Source organism: Artemia sp. Qi Xiang Cuo, chromosome 3 (genome assembly GCF_049724085.1).
Source record: "Artemia sp. Qi Xiang Cuo chromosome 3, ASM4972408v1, whole genome shotgun sequence".
NCBI classification, from domain to species: domain Eukaryota; kingdom Metazoa; phylum Arthropoda; class Branchiopoda; order Anostraca; family Artemiidae; genus Artemia; species Artemia sp. Qi Xiang Cuo.
In genome coordinates this window covers 13,080,999-13,104,903 of record NC_142796.1, presented here as the reverse complement: position 1 = coordinate 13,104,903, position 23,905 = coordinate 13,080,999, and the positions used below count along the sequence as shown (strand labels likewise).

General features: G+C 36.3%; 1 protein-coding gene across 5 annotated transcripts in view; it reads left to right on the top strand.

Moving 5' to 3' along the window:
• Window positions 1–23,905, top strand: part of Cap-D2 (CAP-D2 condensin subunit) — a 215,665-nt gene that overhangs the window by 71,694 nt on the left and 120,066 nt on the right. For all 5 annotated transcript variants that reach the window (XM_089108481.1, XM_089108484.1, XM_089108483.1 and 2 more), the window contains exons 5-7: window positions 7,579–7,911; window positions 13,354–13,522; window positions 21,894–22,101. In XM_089108481.1, the coding sequence (XP_088964607.1) occupies window positions 7,579–7,911; window positions 13,354–13,522; window positions 21,894–22,101 (710 nt within the window). The remainder of the gene's footprint in view (window positions 1–7,578; window positions 7,912–13,353; window positions 13,523–21,893; window positions 22,102–23,905) is intronic.

The following is a 23,905-nucleotide window of genomic DNA, read 5'->3' as shown; positions in this document are numbered from 1 at the left end:
TTGGGTTTAACAAGGTGCATTTTAAATTTTTGCTATAGATGGCCAGAGTCGTTTTTAGGGGTGGTGGTGGTTTGGGTAAATTAATTACAGCACCCCTCTCGACTCATATATAAGCAAAAAAAAGCCGAATTAAAATGAAAAATTTTGGTCAAAGTGGGCACCCCAGCCACGGCACTCGGGGCAGCTGCCCTGGTTGCCCTCCCCCCTAATATCAATGTGATGTCCATCCTCCTCTATGCTAGTGAATGCTGGAAAATTAAACGTCCAACTGGAGAAACCGGTCCTAGCTTTTGAGTATATGTGCCTTAGAAGGATCCTGAACATATCGTGGCAGGAAAAGGTCACCAATATAGAAGTCCGTCGGCGAACCGGTCAGCCATTTGTTAGTGACCTCCTGATGCGTAGGAGATTCGTATGCCAGAGGATCGACTCCCAAAAACATTATATGAGTGGCGCCCGAAGGGAGACACATAAGAGGTCGACCAAGACACACCATAATACGGTAGTGCGACTGGGACCTGAGAAGTACGGAGCTGTCTCTTCAAACACACTGGGAGGATGTCACGGCTGTAGCTCAGTTTCGAGATGTCTGACGAGGATTCGTAGATGCCCTATGCGCAATTCCTGGCTCTGGAGGGTCTAAGGTCGGGTGTCTTGCTTACGTTGGGAAGGTTTTGGTATTAGAACTCTAGTTGCTTACTTTACCGCCAAAAAGTGCAAGGTATCAGTCATAGTGGTATGTGCTGCAGCTGTTATTAATACTACTAGCAATTTAGTTCAGTACCAAGCCGCCTGAGGGCAACACACCTGGGCACACTGCTTCCACCCTACTATATTCAAGATTCCCTCTTTAACCTCCTCATGAAATTTGAGTTTCCTTTAAACCCTTTCTTATAACCTCTTCCCATCCAACCTAAGAATATCTTTAGACAATTTTTCTGGAAAACATTTTAAAAAGCCCTCATGGCTATTTGGTCATAAAATGGCCCTATAGGTTCACACTCCCATGATGGTAAGTTGGCCGACCTTATTGATTATTTTATTGTAAATTGACAACTGGCAGGATCGATACAAGGTACTGGGGTATATAAAAGCGCTATTATTGGTGTTAAAAGTAAGGAATAGCTTCTAGTAATCTCCACAGCTAACTCTAAGCTGGTATTTAGGAAGGGTAACTACTTTCTGGGGCGTTATGACGTTGACAGACTATAGGATGAGTGCTTTTTCAAGAACATTTGAATATGAAACTGGAACGTTTGGAATTTGGCAATGTAGAAGATGCATGGAATGATTTCAGAGAGGAACTCTGCGAAATAGCAGAAGACGTCTTAGGGAGGAAAGTTAGGAACACAGATAGGAATGTTAGCTAAAACGTTTTAAGCTTAGTAGAAAAGAGAAGGGGTATGTAAAAGAATTTCCTGAGTAATATTCCAGAAACAGTTGATAGCTATGAAAGTCCTTCCAGAATGTTAAAGGTATTTTCAAAATAGGCCTTAATCCCTTAGGAATTAGCGGTCTTTATCAGAACCATGGTAATTTTGGATTATTAAAGATTAGACCCAAATCCTGTGTAAACAGCACAGTCTATTAAACTCAGTCTTTCTTTGACAAAATTAAAGGTTTTTTTTATCCATTGCCATTAAAGCATATAAAATATGCAATACCGTTCAAGTCACCATTTCTAGGTGACTAATTATTGGTACAAATGCTTTTTACGGTAAAAGTAAAAATAGAAGAAACGATTCTTTTCCAAGTTATAAGGTATGAAAGAAATGGGCATTATATGAATTGACAATAAAATCTTTCCATAAAATAAATTTCTCCAAGAAAAGTAAAGAGCTACATTAAACCTAAAACGAGCAAAAATAAAGTTAAATAATAGTTCCAGAAAATTTCCAGAAAAAGAGGGAAATAAGGAAAGTAGAGAAGGAATTGAAGTGTGAACTAAGGAGATATGAAAGGGAGGCTGTGGATAAGATTTTCGAGGAATTAGAAGATGCAATTAGGCAGTAAAATGATAAGATATTGGATTTGCATGTTAAGAAATTCAGAGGAAATAGTCAGTCTGGACTTGCCTCAGTTGAAGATTATAACGTTGCCTCAATAATTGACAAGGAAAGCATTAGAAATGGTATGAACATTTTGAGAATGATATAGAAACGACATGGGAAAAAATCCATTTTTTCCGACAATTTGGAAATAGCATAAAAGAAAATTTATTGAAGGGGAGTTAAAGACGGTACTAAAAGGTTTGAAAAATAATTAGGCTTGAGGTGTTGATGAAATGGTATATGATGGTTTGACATATAGTTTTTGTGAAGTTGTAGACGAATCTCTAAAGTCGACGAATATGCTTTTTTGAAAAAAAGTGACAGCACGTAATAATTTTAACAAAACTTTTAATCAAACGATCTATAAGAATGGTAATAGGGATTAGTGTGATAATTAGACCCCGGTGCCGCGCCGGCGGATCGACCGAACGCCGCCGACAAGAGGCCCGGTCGAACGCCGCCGAAGGGTCGTAACGCCGCCGGCAGAGGCGGCGGCGTTAGGTCGACTTTAAATTATTTTTGCGGCAATTCTTTATAGCGCCAACCGCAAAGTCGGAGCTTTTCCTTCTCGTGTGGTCTTGTATTTCGATTTTCCTGATTAGAAATCAAGCAGGGCTTGCACTTTTCCCGGAGTTTTGGGTATTTCCCCGAAAATCTATGCGTCACCCCGAAAAAAAATTTGGTTCCTCGAATCTCCGAAAATCACGGTGCCACCCCTTGTGATTTATCACCAGTGACTTTCCCTGCCAAATATTACTTTGCATACCATAATTCTTCACTACTCTCTTGTTCATTAATTTTCGTCTCTTTTGTTACTTTGCATAAAAAACAGACACATGCAATATTCAATTGCAAATATTGCAATATACACAGTTCTTCAGAGGTTGAAAAAAAAAAGTATCGTCTTTATGAAATGAGTTTAAATCATTTCGAATGCAGTTTCCCAATCGCTATTTCTTACATCATTCGTAGTTAAGAATTTTATTTTCAAGTTGAATAGAATTATAGAACGAATTCACTACTATACAGCTTCAGTCTTCAGTTGGATTTTGAAATTGACAGCCGACCGATTGTTTCTACAGCTGCATTGTAAGTTTGCAGTTTTTTTTTTTGCTGTTTTTAGATAAGATTTTCTTAATGTTTAATACTCAATTGTTGAACGCCTGATAGAAAATACAATCTTCTTTCTGAAACATTTCTCCTCCCCCCCCCAAAAAAAACGCTTCTATTGAGACAAAATTTAGATGTATACTAAGCTATGTACAAGGTTGGGGAATCAATGATTGACTCGGAAGTTACCCAAAAAATATGATTCAGAAATAAATTTTAATTTTCTGCCTATAGGGGGGGGGGATAAGGGGCTATCATTTTTAAATGGTAATACCTCATTTTTTTTTTATTGAAAGCAGGGATGCCAAAAAGATAGTTATTTTTTCATTTAAAGTGGAGACAGAAGAAAATGACATCAAATTCCCTGGGAAACCATTGAAATATTTTGATAGACCCAGGGCCCCCCATTCGGACTTTTTCATTGTCTTGGGCTTTTTGCGATTTCTCATAGGCTACTGGCCTAATTTGGCTTTTGTATGTGCTCCCTTTTAATTAGATTCTTAGGATCTTATTGAATGTCACGGCGAATCTATGAATCAGTTTTCCAATAATTTAGGTATATTTGAATAATTTCGACATTTTTGTTGTTGTCATTGTGCCCCTTTACTCATGCCCTCAAATTTTTTTCAAGGAACACTAAGCTGTTTAACGTTATTTTGCGTGTTTGTTTGAACCATATAGTGACCTAGTTGATTATTAAGTTAATTATTTTTTTAATGTAAAGCTGAGACGATATCCTATCAAGGTGGTATCCAGAGGGGGGGGAGGCATTGCATTTAAATGATAATATCTCGAAATTTTTTTTATTGAAAGCAGGGATCCCAAAAAGTTATTTTTTATTTATTTAAAGCAGAGACGGTATCCTATCAAGATGGTATCCAGAGGGGGGGGGGGTAGGGAGGCATTACATTTAAATGATAATATCTCGAATTTTTTTTTATTGAAAGCAGGGATCCCAAAAAAGTTATTTTTTTTTAATTTAAAGCAGAGACGGTATCCTATCAAGGTGGTATCCAGAGGGGGGGGGGGGGTAGGGAGGTATTATATTTAAATGATAATATCTCGAATTTTTTTTATTGAAAGCAGGGATCCCAAAAAGTCAATTTTTTTTTAATTTAAAGCAGAGACGGCATCCTATCAAGGTGATATCCAGAGAGGGTGGGGGGGGTAGTGAGCTATCATATTTAAATTATAATATCTCGATTTTTTTTGGGTGCCAATAAGTTAGTTATTTTGTTTTATTTAAAGCAGAGACGGTGTCCTATCAAGATGGTATCCAGAGGGGGGGGATAGGGAGTTATTATATTTAAGTGATAGTACCTTGATTTTTTTTTCTTGAAAGCAGGGATGTTGAAAAGTTGACAAAAATTAACAAGATTTTCGTGAGTTATACTTGATACAGCACTTGCATGGTTTTATCGTCCAAAGGGAAAGGGACATATGCGTCCAACCCGTTTTTTTCTTTTTGATGAAACGGGTCTAATTTGAAAATATTCATTCATAAGTATCAGGCAGATTCACACTAAAACGAATTGGTGTGACGAAAGCGATATCGACATCCCCACCTAACGTTGCGCTCGAGTGACAATGGCGCCCTACGTCCAGTGCCCAAGTTACATTAAAAGGCCCGGTCATAATAAAAGCTTTCAATTTGGGAAGGTTCAAGGAGGAGTCTTTGACAGTGTTATGACCTCAGGGTACTAGATGTTGCAACGTTCTTACGTATCTACAGTGGTTTAAAAAATTCGATCACCCCACAAATGATTACCAAAAATATGCACAAATACAACAAATGTAACACTTTTTTCAAAGCTTTGAAGAAAAGCAAAAAAGGCTAAATACCCGTAACTACGCTTGAAAACTATTTTAAAAAGAAACTCTTTGGAGATTTCCATGGAAATGACCATAGCAGAGGCTTTGAGCCTGGGTGGGGATCAAAGAGGAGTCTTTGAGTATTTTGACCACAGGTTACTTATTGTTGCGACTTTCTTAAATTTGGTAATTATTGTGAGCATTTGGAAATCAAAGCTTAAACTCAATAACTGATGCTAAGTGTCCTAACATTTTGCTTGGATTAAAGTGACGAACTAGGATGAAAATCTCAACATCTTCCCGGAGCTACTTCAGTCTGCATATTATTTCATTAAATTACATTTAAAATGGATGAGCTTTTCATTTTTTACCTAAGAAAACAGCTGGAATTTTTCTTCATACCGAATAAACCATTAAGTATTTTTTGTTTCATTGTAATTGAAGTGTTCTCATGTGAAGTGTTTATCATGTATTTTTCAATTTGATAAATTTACTCCTTTTTAGATGCAGTTTATAGTTTGACTGATATTAGGTATTTATGAGTTTATAATTTGGAATGAATCCCCAAAATAAAAAATGAATAATATCCAAAAGAGCAGCCATAAGCAATAAAAAAGCAGTAGTTCAGCCTAAGCCTACATGACATATATTCTATAAAGAAGCCAAAACAAAACTTTAAAATGTATTTTTTTTAAATTGTTATTGAAAACCGGTTTTTAATACAAGAAGGCTTTTTAGGAATCCAAAAGAGCCAGAAAAAAACCAATCAATATCAAAGTCGCCCATTTCGACTTTTTTAAAGGTGACAAAACGGATATAGGCAAAGGGCATTATGAAAAAATTAAGCTTTTGTGTTCAAAGTTTTATTCAAAGTTTTTACCTAGATAACTGACGAATTTTGTGATACGGTATTTGAGGTTTTGTATGCAGTAATGCTCGATGAAATAAATTGCTAATTTTGATAATTATTTATGTTAAGAATACATAGCTAATAGATACTTCAACTACTCGTATGATGCAAGGGTTCTGAAACGCCACAGCCATTTCATTTCTACCAGATTTCTACTTCTCTTGATGAATAACGAACAAGACCAGTTTCCAGCCAGCGACTTGTGAATTTTTAAACTCATGAATAGGCTCGAATCTGTTGTAAATTTAAACTGTGATTTGAGAAAGACTGATGAAAACATTAATGTTTGCCGTCAACATTGATCGCGCCGGTGGCGCGCTACCGACGTCTTACCGGCGGCGCGGCGCGGCGTGTTGTTTTTTGCCCCGCCGCCGCCGGTCTTCCCTCATCGGCGCGGCACCGGGGTCTAGTGATAATTATAGAGTTATTATTTCGATTTCCATAAAAGGCAAATTACTTAGCAATATGATACACGTGAGAGGGTAAAGGGTGAAGCTTTGAGTATATTGGAGTGGAGTAGAAGCGTGCATAGCTATACCTGACTATGGTGGCTGTTCGCTGCTGTCGGTTGTTAGTACTCCAGTAGTAGTAGTAGTAGTACTCGTAGCTTCTGAAAAGTAACGCTCTTAAGTTAGCAGCGAAATATACGGCGACCATGCAAGACGAATTCTTTCGTAGAAAATAGGTTTTGCTAAGCTTCATAAAACCGGAAATTGTTTTGCACTGTTTTGAAGTACAAGTTATTAGTATGACAAGAATTTAGTACTGGATTGTATTTAGGGGGTATGGTGAGGGGAGGGTTTTGTTTTCTGATTTGCCATTTATTTTTTTATTTATTAGCTGTTCGGCTGTCCTCTGCCAAAAATTAGTATTCGTAGTTGTCAAGTTTTCCTGTAAATCGTTAAACAGTGTTTTATTTTGAATGGGAGAAGTAGAGATCGTCAATTGGTTTTCTGAAGACTGTTCTTTCCCCATCTTTATCATTTCATCTTCTGCTGTGTGTAGATGCTTGGTTTTGTCATTATAGTATTCATGTACTAGGTTTTGGTTGTCTAAAGCCAAGGAAATCTATTCTTAAACTTGTGTCTCAAAAAGTGTTGCAGATAGATACATTGTGACTTTGCCATTGGACTTGCCGTGTCGAGATTAGGGCAAGTTCATGCTTAAGGATTATGTTGTCTGCAATTTTTATAGTCTTATTTTTCTGCTCCCCTACGGCTTTAATATATCCGCGGAAGACGACGATTTTCCTATCATTGCATTGCTAAGATTGAGTTCTATCCATCTACCGAACTACATTTTTCAAATATGGTGTGCATGGTTTTTTAGATGGAAAATACGTTGCATATTCGTTGAAAACTGGTGAAAAAAGGACAATTTTCCTTTTTTAAAGCAAATTTACATCCTTTTCCAATAAAAAATTTAAGCAATATCATAATCCTGGCTCGGTGAAAAGATAGGTTTGAGACTAATGAATGAATGATATGACTGTCTTGTCTTTTTGAAGTAAGCTACAACTGCAGGCTTGTCACAGAGTAAACAGAGTTGTCTCAGAGTTAACATATACCTAAACTTAAATACAAATTTTGTGCTGATAGCAATATTTCACTTGTCAGGTTTATGCAGACTTTAATGATTTTATGCTGTAGACTTGGTCCCTTTCTTTGTATGACTTTGTTTTGTTTTCTTTTTCAGAATTATAGTTTGCGTCAGGCAGTTTTATCCATTTTTGGTGAGATTATAGTACAAGTACTAACTGGCGAAGAGCTAGACACCCTTGGGAAATCACAGCGAGACCAACTTCTTGGACAGTTGATGAATCACGTTCATGATGTGAATGCGCATGTCCGAAGTCGAGCGTTGCAAGTCTGGGAGAAATTGAGCACACAGGGAGCCATACCATTGAATATGCAACATAAAGCTCTTGATTTGGCTATTGGAAGACTTCAAGACAAAAGTAGTATCGTTAGGAAGAATGCTATTAGTCTTGTAACTACTCTACTCCAAGCAAATCCCTTTGCTGCTAAGGTATTTATCTTGTTATTTGCTTAATATTAGAAAATAATCATGTTTTGAGCTACCTAATCCATTTAAGATAATCAGGATAAACTAATCAGGGAAAGGCAAAGATTTCAAATTTGGCTAGTAGCTACCTTTTAAAACAAAGGCTTCATAGATAAACTTTAGTAGAAAGGTGGGAATCCTGTTTCTTTTGCAGTCATTATCTTGCAGAGAATTTAGTTTGCATAGTTAAGTTTTCAATGCAGATTCTCTATAAGAGAAGGAGCTAAAACGTTGAATACGCAACTGACAGCTGACTCTTGACTCGACTATCTGAAGACTTCAAGACAGGAGTAGTATTGCACGGAAGAGTTTTAATAGTCATTTAACTTCTGCTTCAAGCACATTTCTTTGTTTTTGCGGTATCTTATTTTCCTATTTACAAAAAGCTGGAAACTACTCAGGTTTAGTGCTACCTAATCAGCTTGGAATAATCAAGTTGAACTAATCAGGCAACCCCCGAACTGAAGGGGTCATTGCAGGACTCTATGCAGACAAGGGGCTATGATTCAGAATATGATTTAAGTTTTACAATACTCATAGTAGTGAATTAGAGCTACACTGCTCGGTTCTGTCGACAATTGTGAGGTGGTATATCTGATATTTCCTTGTATAATTTAAATGGGACTATTAATTGGTTTGGTTGTTAAAGTGATCGACTCCAGGAAAAAAAAAATAACGAGAAAAAGGGACAACGAAGATACAATAATGATTTTGATAATATTTTACCTTACCGAAATAATATTTTACCGGAATAATATTTTACCTTACCGGAATAATATTTTACCGGAAAATCCGTGGTATAAATGAGGTCCAGATTGTTTGTCCAGATACTGTCGAGGTTGGTTATCCAGCTAAGTTCAGCATCATGCCCAGAATTTAGTTTATTTAGTTGAAGGCTTCTCTGGAGAGCCCTATTATATGCAGAGAAGGAGCTAAAATTTTGAATATGCAACTTAAAGCTCTAGACTTGGCTTTTGGAAGACTTCAAGACAGAAATAGTATCGTTGTGAAGAATGCTATCATATTGGAGCTACTGTTTTTTAAACAAATCTCTTTGCTGCTAAGATGTTTTATATTTTGTTTACATAAAGCTGGTGAATTAATCAAGCAATCAAAATTTGATTTTGATGCCTTGGGTGCTGCCACCTGTGACTTGTTTGGGTGCCCCTCTTGGCTATTTGGTAATCAAGAAGAAGAAGAGAAAGCTTGTAGTCTCGAATTTTAAATTAGCAGATAATTTAAAAGCATTACAACTTCTTCTGAAAATCCGATAAAATCAGTAAACACTAGAGACTACCTTAAAGCTTAAATTTTCTTCATCAGTGTGAGTATCTTTGTAGTTTATTCTTCTTCTTCCCTTAAAAGTATGGAAGTCTTTTCGGAAAGTATTCTTCAATCGAGGGTGTTTAACGTATTCTATATTGGAATAATCTTTCGCAATCCGATGTTACAGCCTTGTATTACCATTCTGTTAGATGGCAGTAGAGTTTGGCTGAAGGTACCACCCAGGCACGTACGCAGGAATTTGTTTCGGGAGGAATTTGTTTCGGGGGGGGGGGCAATTTGTTTCGGGGAGTGGGCAAATCCTTTAAACCCATTATTCTGTGAGAAAAATCAGAAAATTATGGAAAAATGAAAAAAATCGTGAGATTTCGGGGGGGGGGGCAGGCCCGGAGGCCCCCCCGTGTACGTCCCTGGTACCACCTCATGCTGGAAAAAGTTTTCCAATGTCTTACAGAAATTCAGCATCTAATAAAGTAAGTCGTCTGTGTTGCATTTTTGGGAATATACATGTTGGAAAAATGACCAAATTGCTGCTTTAAAATGTGCATTCGAGCAATTATTGCGGCTTTGGTGATCATTTTCTTTTCTTTGTTTGACAGATTCATGTAGAATCAGGCTTCCTTCCCAAGAAGTAGTAAACTCAAAATTTCTTTTTAATATATCTATGGTATTAGCGATTGTTCACTCAGTCACAGGCCGAATAAAAGGGACAATACCTCCCCTAGAATTCTATTGCACCTTGCCATTAGAAGAATACTCTTAGTTTTCTTATAGCGGTAAAAAAAATCAATAAGCTTTAGGTAAGGTAAATCAATAAGGTAATAAGGTAAATCAATAAAGTTAAAAAAAAGGTAAGGTAAAGTATTTCAATAAGGTAAGGTATTTCGATAAGGTAAATCAATAAGCTTTCCACTTTCAGCGCCAATCGATTTCTAGCTATTATGTTTGTTCTTCCGTCAAACAAATGTATCTCTTGTTCCTTTAACTTGTTCCAGCCAAATTATGCCTGCTTTCTATTCAGCATCAGCTATCAAAATCGTATATATCAAGTTAATGCTTCAATGGGATGTAACTTGAGCTCCTAAAATAAGAACTTATTATCTATCAGCTTTCCCTCGAATAAAACAAATATGGGCATACTCCAAAGGAAATCCAGGCCTTGGAAATTTTTCTGTTGCTCGTAAGAGCTTCTGTAATAAGCTGAAGCTTCTGCCCCTAGAACAGCCACTAGAAAATTTCTTCATAACATTTACTATAGAATTTATCCTTCAAGATAAATGAATTAATAAACGCAATTCATGTATAGATAAAAGCAGGATATTCATGACACTTCATAAACTACAAACAGGACTGTAACTGTATTGAGGACTTTTACCTTTTTGTATGTTCCTTTACCCTCGAAATATTCTTTATGTTCAGCTAGTTTTTTCACTTTATTTTAGAATATGTTCGCAAAACATATAAAAATGCTCTGTAGTATTGGAAGCCTTTTGTCTATTGGTAAGCCCATTACCACAGAACATTGTGTAAGTTTCAAAAAGCTTCTTGTACTTTATGAAAATCATTTGCCAGAAATTGGGTTGGGCTGTTTAACCGCAGAATTTATGCTGTGGTATTTTGGCAACACATCTTCAAGATTGGAGTCAGATCAGACTCAAATGCTTGAAAAGCCGACCCAGTATATGTCCTTGAGCCTGATCTGGCTAAAAATATGCTCTGCAGTATTGGGAGCCTTTTGGCTATTGGCAAACCATTACCTCAAAAGACTGGGATTTTTAAAAAGCTTGTTGAGCCTTATGTACGTGATTTACCAGAAATCAGGTTGCGCTGTTTAACTGCAGACTTTAAGCTTCTGTACTCTTGTAACACAGCTTCCAGATTGGATTCGGACAGGCTTAAGTGTTTGAAAAGCCAGCCCAATGTATGCTCTAAATGCTTGTGACAGTATCTTCTCCTCCCATTTTTGCGTACTATTAAAGACTCTCGCAGTGTTGTCGGTTTTCACCAGAATTGCTGAAAAGTGACTTTTCTAATTGAAGAAGATTGAAAAAATACTTTGAAAGTTCCATGGTAGAGACTTGGCTGAATAGACTTGATAAATTTTAATATTTCATTGAAGTATTTCTTGTGACGCAGAAGAAGTAGTTGATAATATACCAAATAAATGAACCAAAATAAATATACTTTGCAAAATAAAATCATTGAGCCCCATACATGTCATTCTTAATGCATTTCTATAGCCGAGTAAAATCTACCTATAAAATAGTAAGACTCTCAGCTTTGGCATCAGTCATTGGGTAGTCCTAGTCAACTGTATTTGCTTAGAGTTCCGGCTTGGAGCGTTTGCTAAAGTCTACTTTGGTTATTTTGTCCTCCCATACTATCCTGAGTGAAGACTCATGATAGTATGGGATATTAAGGCAAGTGAAGATAGTGAAGAAAGATTCTGAACTGTTAGAAAGATTAAAGTCGGAGGTTTCAAACAAAACTTAGTTCTGTATAAGCCTTAGGCTGTAGATTTATGCTAATAGAATGATCAATCTATTCTCATCTATCTTTGTCACAATTTTTTTTGTGTCCCCCCTCCCCCGAAGCAATTCCTGGGTGCACCCCCTGTATATATATATATATATTTTATATATATATATATATATATATATATATATATATATATATATATATATATATATATATATATATATATATATATATATATATATATATATATATATATATTATCTGTACATGTAAATACTGTTTCAGAAAGCAGGAAAAGAGGAAGAAAGTCAAATATACATTATATCCGTGAAAGGTGAATTTAGTTAGTGAATGAAAACTTTCCTTTGGGGGGGGGCATTAATCTTATTCACCGTTTGCGATTTGCTTTAATTACTTTAGGCGGAAAGAGTAAGCACTATGCAAATTGAACCTTAAAAAAGGTCTTAGAAGTTCACAGGTTTCGTTAGAAATTTGAGGTTTTATCTGTTGACATAAAAATAATAAAAAAATGTCTTATGTAAAAATATTAATTATAATTATAATTTGTAAAATTCAATTCTTTGATGATTATACAGTACTAGAAGTACTACAACTACTAATACTGCCAGTTTATCACAACACCAAACCGTTTGAGGTTAAAACTGTGCAGATTCATCCTCCATCTCGTACAACTTTTCTATATTTTATTGGAGACAATAATTTTGAACCCTGGAACACTAGAATAGAATACGTTTAATTACTACGATAGATTTAAACTAACGTGAGCATGTAATTATGACAAAAAAGTGAAGAGCTGCAAACGACTAAAAATCTAAAATCAAAACTAAAATTAATAAATAAAACTAAAAATTAAAAGTAGCACTTGCTACTTCAAAGTTACTAGATTTACAATTAAAAATTACTTTAGAATAATAAAATCATTGGTTAAAATGATGAATAAAATACTCTGCAAAGGAATTACGATAGTCCGTGGAAGGGAGTCCGGGGTGAGCCTAAGTCGTCCTATTTCCATGGAAGTCAGATGGTGTTAATATAAGCTATCCTCATAAGTAGTGAAGAAAGGACAAAGAATATGTTTTAAAGGAATGACAGAAGCATCCTGAGGCCAATGTAGCTGAACAAGCTCTGCCTCCATCTGTAATCCACCCTGTTCCTCCCCACTCACAGCCTCATAAAAAATGATAATTAATGATTGTAAAGCTTTTTTCGTCTGTCATTAGAGATAACTATTTTTAGCCCTGGCGCGCTGGAATGGAGACAAGCTTTGCCTGAAACTTTAATATGAGGATTGCCTAAACGCTAAAGTCTAAAGTCTGTTGGGATGGAGGAGGAGCGTGAGTAGCTGTGTTGGCTTCAGGTGGCTTGGCGCTGCGGCAAGTTGTTAGTAGTAGTAAAGTCTAAGATTGCTTTGAAGAAATGAAAGGGTATTATGAAAATACTCTCTTTTTCAACTCGCCTTTCCGAAACCTTCCCGCCTAAGAGTAGCAAATTTGATAACGTATCTTCCAATTTTTACTAGTTGAATATTGAGCGTGATAAAAATAAAAGTGCCTAAAAATATAGGAAAGAGATTTATACATTAACCATCAGCTTAAAAAAATGATAAAAAAAACTCATTTGCAGCTAACAAGCAAGGAACTTGAGGCCAAGTACGAATTAGAGAAAGAAAAATTGGAGCAGATGGCGCCTGGCCTGACTCCTCGTTGCTCTCAAAGGACAAGGAAAAAGATGTACAAGCATCGAGTTACAGAAGAAGAGATTTGGAATGCTATGCTTCCGGAATTGACTAAAGGTAGTAAAAACTCGTATCTCTATGTATATTGGATTCACTGACCCCCTGCCCTTTTGCCCCGCTCAAGATCGGCGTGAAAGACCCTATGGGCATATCTGAAAAAATATACAAGTGGATGATGGTTCTGCATCGTAAATTAAGTGATTGCTTTAACCAGAATAAAACTAGCCTTAGAATTAGAATAAGAAACGCTCCTTGAATAAGTTTTGATTTTGAAAATGTTTTAGAATAAGTGACAAATAATACTCAATAAGGGGCTCATTTTGACACGTGGTAATGGCTGCAAAAGAAAAAACGACTACTATCTTCGGACTTGTGGCTGAAGCAATTTGACCACTCTTTGTACAGTCTTAATCTCCTCCTTTGTGGCTCCAATTTCCTTTTAGTTTTGAAAACGCTCCTTGAATAAGTTTTGCTTTTGAAAATGTTTTAGAATAAGTTACAAAGAATACTCACTAAGGGGCTCATTTTGACACGTGGTAATGGCTGCAAAAGAAAAAACGACTACTATCTTCGGACTTGTGGCTGAAGCAATTTGACCACTCTTTGTACAGTCTTAATCTCCTCCTTGATGTTTCCAATTTCCTTTTAGTTTTGAAACGTTCCTTGAATAAGTTTTGCTTTTGAAAATGTTTTAAATATAAGCGACAAGGAATTCTCAAAAACGGGCTTATTTTGACACGTGGTAATCGCTGCAAAGAAAACATGACTACTATTTTCGGACTTTGGTTGGAAGCAATTTGACCGCTCTATCTACAGTCTTAATCTCGTCCTTTATATCTCTAATCTCCTTTTGATTTTGAAAACGTTCCTCGACTTGACGAAGTTTTGATTTTGAAGACTGTTTTAGAATGCTCTCAAAAGAGCTTCTTTTGACACGTGGTAACGGCTGTAAAGAAAAGATGACTACTATCTTCGAATTTAAGCTGGAAGCAATTTGACTGCTCTTTTTACAGCCTTAATCTCTTCCTTGGGCACTCAAATCACCTTTTGTTTTTGGAAACGTTCCTTGAATAAGTTTTGGTTTATAAGACGTTTTTAGAATAAGTGACGAAGGATGTTCGCAATCGGGCTTATTTTGACACGCGATGAGCGCTGCGAAGAAAACATGACTACTGTCTTCGGACTTCAGCTGGAAGCAATTTGACCGATCCGGTATAGCCCCAATCTCGTCCTTAGTGACTCCGATCTCCTTTTGCTTTTGAAAATGTTCCTTGCTGGCCGAAATTCCGAAGCGATAAAGAGTTTAAAGAAAGTGCTACGTGGTTGACTACACAGGGGGTTACGTTATGTGGCGAAGGCATACGAAAGGTTACGTCGTACTATAGCAAAAGCTACAAAGGGTAACAGTAATGTTGAAAGATATTTTAAGACAATAATTTTATTTCTTAATGGTCAGTTTATTTCTATCTGTTTTCGTTACATTTTTTATTACAAATCGATATTATTATGTGGATCAGCTAAACATGGATATCATGTCGCTAATGATATTGCGTTGGGGATTAGATATTGATATTCTAATACAAAAATCATTGTACAAAGAGTCAGTCACCTCAGTAGAAGATGAACTTGTTTTTCAGTCAATAGAAGACGGGAAAATGAAAATAAAACTGTCCAGTCTAGAGAGAAAAACCAAACTTGTTCTTTTAAAACATGTCGTCTTTAATCTAAACGAAGTGACCCTTTTATAAAACAGTTCTTGGTAATGAACTGTAATTAAGGAGTGACTATGCCCAATAGTAACTGATATTCTAAAAAATTGAATTTTTTAATTTATATGCTGATTCCAAATAATTAAAATTCATTAAGTTTAATAAAACCTATCAAAAGCTACGAGCCTGAGAAAATTTGCCGGATTTCGAGAAAGGGGGAAAACGCCCCAAAAAAGTCAAGAGATCCTATTGGAAATAACATCATCAGATTCAGCATGCCAGAGGACCCTACTGTATAGGTTTCAAGCTCCTGTTTACAAAAATGTGGAATTTTTTGCCATTTTTTTTGCCAATTTTTTTTTTTGCCAGAAGAAAGATTACGGATGCGTGTTTATTAATTTTTTTTTTACTTTGTTTTTCGAGGGGTGATCTTATCGAAACAATAGTCCTAAAAGATTGAGAGAGGGTTCTGAACAGAAATCAAAACTTTTAGTGCCCTTTTTAGGTGATCAAAAAGATTGGATGGTAACGAGCTCTCCTTCCGCACCCCTATAATCCCCAAAGACATAAAATTAAACAAGAAAAACGGATTTTAATTTCTATAAAGCATTGAATACAAACACTTATTTAAACAAAAATACTCCGAATATTTCGGCCCCACATTAGTGAATGGAAGTGTTTATTTAATATGTGAGTTTTGTTTTCCTATTTATTTATTTTTTTTCTTTTGTTTGTTTAAGTATGTTTTTATGTTGATGTAAGTTAAGGTTTTTTAAAAAAGGCCTTTTTTTTTTCGTTGAGAAAGGCTCCCGGATGTGGGGCCGAAATATTCGGAGTATTTTTGTTTAAATAAGTGTTTGTATTCACTGATTTATAGAAATTAAAACCCGTCTTTCTTGTTTAATTTTTTGTAAATGGAAAAGCAGTGTGGTCTAAGAAATTATTTACCCCAAAGACATCAGATCAAAATTTTGAAATAGTCATTTGATTTAGCATAGTTGAAGGTCCTATAACTCTGCCTTTGGGGATGACATGATTTTCGGCCATTTATATTCGTAATGTATAAATCTTCGTGAAATTTTGACATTAGGGAGGGGGGGGGGCATTCCAATACATTACCATCTATGTAACCAACACCCATCTTCTGTGAAGTAAAAAGCTTTTTCTAAATAAAGAACTTTTGTATATGAGTTTCATATAAGTCAATCAATCAATCGATTTATTTAAAGAAAAAACAAAGAAAAAATTACAGAACCTTAAACCCCTACAAAAGCTCTTTGGCATGTGAGGATGGGAGACTAAACATTACATTAAGTAAATGCACTAATAAGAGATAATAACACACTTTCATTAATGAAATTAAATTACAGTACTAATTAAGCATTAAATTAAGCACTAGTTAAATTAAATAATAGCAAAAAAAGTTGCAAAGGAAAGATAGAGGTGAAAAAGAGAAGGAAGGAGAGAACTAACTGTAGGCATAGGAGGTGTATATAAACTCATTTTTATAATAAACTCATTTTTATAATAAACTCATTTTTAAATTGTTCATAAGAATGACATAGCCGAATTTAATGGGTAGGCAATGTCATATGGAGGCACAACGTACAACTGGATTATAATCTGATCTTATGGTTTTAGTTCTATGAATGAAAATATCTATGTCATGCATGAGAGAAAAAATGAGGAATTATACTTTGTCGCTTCCTCTATCAAAGAAAAACTGTCTAAATTTACGAGCATTCACAGCTAAATTAGAATTAAAAGAATCCTTCCTATAAAATATACAGCAACTAAATATATACAGCAACTAGTCTCTATTTAGTCTCCGGAGTGATAACATCATCTTTTTGGATCTAGTGAACTTTAAAACCAGCTGTGAAATTGTATTAATTCAGTGCCTTGAGCTATAATATATTCAGTGACCTTGAGGATTATTTCTGCTACGGATTATAATCTAAGGTAAACTTATTGATATGGACTAATTTTCTTGTTTGGATTAATACGGTAGCAACAAAGTTCAAATTTTAAGGGAAAGAAAGAAAAGGATTATTTGGCTAATAATATAGTTTAATATGCCAAATTTTCATTATATTTTCGCTGATTAGTGACAGCCTGTGCAGAAGAGAGCGGGAACAAACACAAGAGCCGTATCGGTACCGGCCGGATATTGATCCTTAAACTGCTGGGGAAAGGGGATTTGGGTACCCGCACTTCCCACAGGTTATGTTAGCTGTATCTCGTCAGCATTCTTTCTGTGTAGTTCATATATAATGCTATTGCTGTAACGTGAGCAAGATGTTAGTGGAATATGAATATTTGCCTATTCTGAATTTTCTCCAATCAAATTATTGCGAAGGAGTTGATGACGTGACGATAATCACTCATACACTGGAATTTTTTGATAATAACGTTATTAAAGATGCCAAAGTGGAGATGTGTGGACTAGCAGATCCGAATAAATCTGTTCCAAAGCAGCAGGGTGACCTAGCTTCGCAGAGAAATTTGAAAGATATTTTGGACTTGTTGCGTCAATGTGAATCTGATAATACCCTGCTGCCAATTTTTGTTATTGTCTCACCTACTGAAGTGCCGGTTATCCCCGCAGTAGCTTACTCCAGGTTAGTCAGTAAGATTAGCTCCCTAGACCGAGCCCTTAAGCAGATAAACGAAAAAGTGACATCTTATGATCTGAATTTTCCCTCCTTGCCCAGTGCCTCGTTTAAGCCAAATGTAAACAAATCCGTTACTATTGTAGTGTTCTCTGGAATATCTCCCAAGATTAACAATCCTGTAAAACATTAAGATTCCATTAACCAAATTACTGGGCACCAAGCCCTTCATTCTCTCAAGCTATCGGGTACTAAACTTTCAGTACAGGTAGACCCAGTTGCTGCAAAGGACTTTTGTGATGCGGTACCTAATTTTCCGAAGTGCGATGCAAAACTTCAAGATCGGAAACCCGTTGGAATAGTTAAGGGCATACCGCTAGCTTATGACGTCAGTTTGTTCGTGGGGCGTGAAGGAGTTGTAGACGCTAAGCACATCGGTCAGTCCTTGACTGTTAAGATATTCTTCTACGATGCTGTTGGACTTACAAATGCACTTCGTCTCGGACTTAAGGTAGAATATGAAATTTTCCGAGTATTTGAGTGCCTCCGTCCTCCTCGTTGCTGTTATAAGTGTCAATCACCTGATCATATGAAGGTCAATTGCACCAGCCCTCCCTGCTGTTCCCGCTGCAGCGGTATGCCTTTATCGACAAAAGATGCACCATGTTTGGCCGAACCGAAGTGTGCGCTATGTGGTGAAGGCCATGTTGCATTCAGTCTAAAGTGCCGCGTAATCCGCAGTGCCATAGCTAATCGTTCCTCGAATAAGAAATGGCTGGAACAGTAACGTTTTCTCGGTTTTCTCTGAACATAAATGACACCAAAGACAAAGATTATTCAATAAATCAGAAAATGATCGATTTTGACATCGTGTTGCTACAGGAACATCTTTTGCCGGCTGTAAGTGTCAGCTCACTAAACAGAAGTGATGAACATGTAGTTTATACAACCAGTGCCAGATGGACGAGGGGCAAACCTTCCGGAGGGCTTGCATGTATTGTGAGTAATAGACTTTCGTGCTTCTCTCCCCAGTGCATACACTCTTGCGATAATTTTATTGCCCTTCGAATTGCAGATCTAGTGATTATCAATACTTACCTACCTCATGATAAAAAAACAGTTTAGTCATTTAATAAATTCACAAAAATTGTGTCTTCTCTGAAGAATTTCCTTCGGAATATTGAAAGACATTGCTTTAAGTGGATCATAGTGGGAGACCTAAATTGTAACATAAATAGAGAGTCAACTCGGTCTGATCTTGTGCTTCAGTCTTTGCCGGATGGATATCAGATAGTAGCCAAGAGTGCAGATTTTTCGTATATTCGTAATAGTGGATGTGTGTCTGATATAGACCACTGTGTTTGCTCGGCTGGTGTGATATGCTCGAGTGTCGAGGTTCATGATGAAGAAAGAGATTATGATCACCTCCCCCTCTCTTTTACCGTCTCTGTTTCGCATTCTTCTGGCCTGAATCAGTGTGAATCCTCTGCTCGGGGCACGAAATGGTATGATAAGCGTGAATGGAATAAAGCTAACTGGACATTACATATCTGTACTTTGGCAACTCTGCTCTCATCTGTGACAGTTCCTTACCATTTACTTTGTACCAGTGTCCTCTCGCCTAATGTTTGATCACAACTTAATTTTTACTATTCTCAGACTGTTGCCTGCCTTAAACAAGCCGAGGCCATAGCTGTCCCTGTTTCACGTATTCGTTCAAAAACTAGAAGTTCTTTATGGAAAGAGGACCCTCAGTTAAAAATTGTGAAAAATCGGGCAAAAATGTGGCTTTGGATATGGAATGCGTGTGGCCGCCCCACCTCGGGTCATTTATATAATATTAAAAAAAAAACACATCTGAATTCAAATCTTACTTGCAAACCTTCCCATATAAGGTTACCGAATTTTTAAAAAATCCTCGGCAATGGAGTGAAGTGGTGTCTTTTAGTTAGCAAAACCCGACTGCTTCATCGAGTTTAATTCCTGGTGATTCATGGGTTTGTCATTACTCGACAATTTTCAGTACAGTAAATTATGCAGTCCATTCCAGGTTTTGTAGATTGCTTGATTCAGTTATTCCGCGTAGACTACGCCAGAAAGATATTATCCCTATTAGTGCTGAGTCTGTTGTGAAAAGCACTAAAAAACTAAAATCTAAGTCTGTTGATTTGGACAGAATTTGTGTTGAACATTTAAGAGTTGATTCTCCCGAGTTGACTGGCCATCTGCAACTACTTCTTAAGATGTGTGTTAGTAGCTCACTAGGGCCTGACTCTTTCCTGTGTGGTACCGTTACCTCTGTTCTGAAGCAAGGGAAGGATCCGCTTAATTGTGGATCCTACCGCCCTATCACTGTAGCGTGTAATTTAAGCAAACTATTTGAATATGTACTGCTCCCATTTATTCAAGATAAGGTGGATTATGACGCAAATCAGTTCGGTTTTAAGTCGCGCATAGGATGCCAGCATGCCAACCGTATACTTGTAAAGGTGTTACAAGAAGCTCAATGTTTAAAAACGGAAGTTCACTTTTGTGAGTTAGACCTATCTAAAGTTTTCGATAATGTTTGTCACTCTCAGGCATGGTTTTCTCTGGCACTTTTGGGTATGAATAATTCAATTATTTGTGTACTTCGGTTTTGGTACCAGAATTCATTTACTCAGTTGAGGCAGGGTTCCCGGGCCTTTGGCAAAATTCCAGTTAGATCTGGGGTCCGTCAGGGTAGTGTGCTTTCACCTCATATTTTTAAAGCTTGTTTATTGAGTGTTCTTAATATGATACCGCTTTCTTGCTCTTCAGGGTTGTCAAACGTCTCCTATATTGCATATGCGGATGATCTTCTGCTTGTTAGCAGGTCAAAGTTTACATTAATGAAGTCTTTGCTACTTGTATCGCGGCTGTATGGGGAAATCGGATTAAGCCTCAACACTGATAAATGCGAATATTTAGTGTTTAATTCAAAATCTTCAGCAACGCCGCTTGATTGCGGCGCAGTTTCTGTAAAAAGTTCTGAATCTTTCCGATGGCTTGGGATCAATATTTGCAAATCGCTTACTTTATTTCGTTTCCGGGACTTGAGTGATATTAAAGATAAGCTGAAACTGGGGTACGCCAAAATTGTCCCCAACAGGGGAAGGTATAACAGAAAAGCATCGGCTACATTGTCCTCGAGTTTTTATGACCATGCAGTTTTGTTCCCAGATGGCCTTCACATCCTGTTTTACCCAGTGGATCTTAGCAATATTAGACTTATGTATTTTAGATATTGCAAGTTTTTATTGTATCTACCTCGCAGATACAGTAATAGAAACATTATGCGGATTTTCGGCTCTCAGGATCTTTTAAATTGTTTTGTCAGACAAAGTAGCCATCTTCAAGAGAACATTTATGCTACTTTGGGCGTTAACCACCCACTTATCCGGGTAGCCACAGCGCATTGAGTTTAATAGTTATTTTTTGTGTTGTTGTTAAATTTATCTTTGTGTTTTTTTTTGTTTGTTTATTTATTTTTTCCTAACGTCGTTTGGTACTACGATAAAAAGTCTTGCGATCTTTTAAAGAACAAAATATTAATATTAATTATTACAATAGACAACTTGGACTCAATTACTTGGACTATCTGTCTTGGCTTTTCTCTGTCTACAATTAGCCATGTCTTGATGCAACCTACTGCAAAATACTTGATAACTTTAATTCAAAATGAACGGAATATTAATTTTAGGGGTTACCTCAAACAATTTGCAATAGTTTTGATTTTGATATCATTCGATAAGGAACAAATTCTCTACAATATGTAAAAAATCGGCCGAGGCCTCTATCAAGTTTCGATTGTTTCAAGTTTCGATTTTTAAACAAAGTAACCCTTTTATGTCGGAAAGTATCATACTAAATTAAAGCAAAAAGTTAAATAAAAGAAAAAGCAAAGTTAAAGAAAATATCGTATTAAATAGAAGTAGAAAGTTAAATAAAGGTAAAGGTAAAGAAAATATCATATTAAATGAACTCTCATATTAAAAAATTGTACCGATTTTAGTATATTTTATTTTCAATTGTAAATGGAAATATAGTATTGTCTAAGAAATTAGTTAAATATTCTGTTTTTGGCAGCTGTCACAGAGAGTCAAAATGACTCAAGTTTACTAGAAAATGAACTTGTTGCTCAGTGGACAGAAGAATGCACCACATGGGAGAATGAAGAAAATGCAGCTCAAGCTATCCGTTTGGCGTTGACTGAAGCCAAGGTGAAAAAAGCCGTCTATTTAGCTGAGCGTATGATATCTTTGTTTCCTGAGAACCCCGAAGAGGCGGAAGCCAGGTTAGCTATTCAGACATAATTCTCAGGAACAAATGCAAGTATCAAGTCAGAAACTTCAAGGACTGCTGAGGGGGATGTTCAGAAGACACTATATGCCACCAGGTTGCCAAAAGGCGTGTCTGTTTTATCTCTGAGCGTCCACGAGCAATTCAGGTCCCACCAGGGGGGAGATAAAGCCTGGTAAAGGCGGACTAGCTACGGGCATTTATGCGGGGTCGCCTTATTCCTATAAAAAAGCAACCAGTAAAGTACTTGATTTATTTATTTTATTAATATATATTTTAAAATAGTAAGCTTGCGGACTGGACTTTTGCTTGCGAATGGACAAATATCAAAATATATTTGTAAAAATAGCTAGCTCAGGATTTGTAATTACCCTGGAACTGAATCTATGTATGGAGACGGGCCTCCCTTTTATTCCTGCCAAGAATGTATGCCCTGTATACATACTTGGCACAGGCGGAGAGAGGGACTCCACCCTCTCGAGGTTTGATCTAACAACCCTCAATTGCAATTTCGGAAAATATGTTAAAAATATATCAAATCTGGATATATAGAACAAACAGTGGCGAATCGTTACAATGTTGTTGCCTTTTTAAAGAAATATTTTCTGTGCCGTTACAGTTACAATATTTTTAATTACAGTAATATTTACAACATATTTTTTAGATATTAAAGTATCCTAATGGACATTTAATCCTAGATAAAATAAAATTTTAACCTCTTTTGTCAGTTTTTTTTTCGTGTTTTCACTTAATATTAAATTGTTTTGTTTTTATGATTTTTGTTTTGTTTTTATGATTTTTGTTTAGCTATGAATGACCGCCATTTTCTAAAACTGAAATGTTTAAACTACTAAACTGAAATATTTACTAAAACTGAAATATTTACGTAGATTAGTGTTTCCATCAGTAATATACATAGGCGTCGTTTGGGGCGGGGGGGGGGCAAGGGGTAGCTACTCCCAATAATTTGGAAAACCTTATAATTCATTAATTGAACCTAAAAATGATAATTGGTGAGACATTGGTGAATGTCTTGCCAGGTTCATATCTTTGCCAAGCATAAAATATTACTAGGTTAAGAGGTACATTTTAATTGACTTCTATTAAATTAACGTTGACATGGCAAATATTACGATAGTGCTAATTTTGGTTGAAGTTTGATAGGGCAAGGTAAAAAAAAAAAAAAATATATACCCACCATGCACGTCGGACGCCGAGAATCTGCCGGTTTCCGGACGGGCGCGAAAGCAGGACTGCCAACTTAATTTAATTTTTGTATGATGTGTGTGTATTGCTTATTATGTGATGTGTAATATTTTTAAATTAACCGAGTAGCGTCTAGTAGCTTTTCTTCGTTACTGCTTGAAGAAAAATGTGCTACTGAAGACTTAGGGGAGGTCTACACCATCTTAATTTTTTACCGTTTGGTTTTCGGTATCCATTATAAAGTAATTTCCCACAATAAGTTTTCAGACAGCTTAAAAACTCGTTTAGGCTTGTATTTTCCCTCTTGAAACCCCACTTTCTCCTGAAGAGTTTCCACCCACCCCCTGGACGTGGACCCCTTCTTGTCCCCCTTCACTTCCCCAATCGAAATGCTGAAATTACGCCCCTGGTTATATATTATATATTTCAAGTGTCTTTATAGGCATATAATAAAATTTAAATTTCCTATATGAAATTGAATTTTAGGCTCTTTTAATCTTTCACTTTTAATTATCATAAGCCAAATATTCAAAAATTAAAAATGTGGACTGAAGATCGAAATTTTGTTCAAGCATAAAAAGATTTCTAAAAAA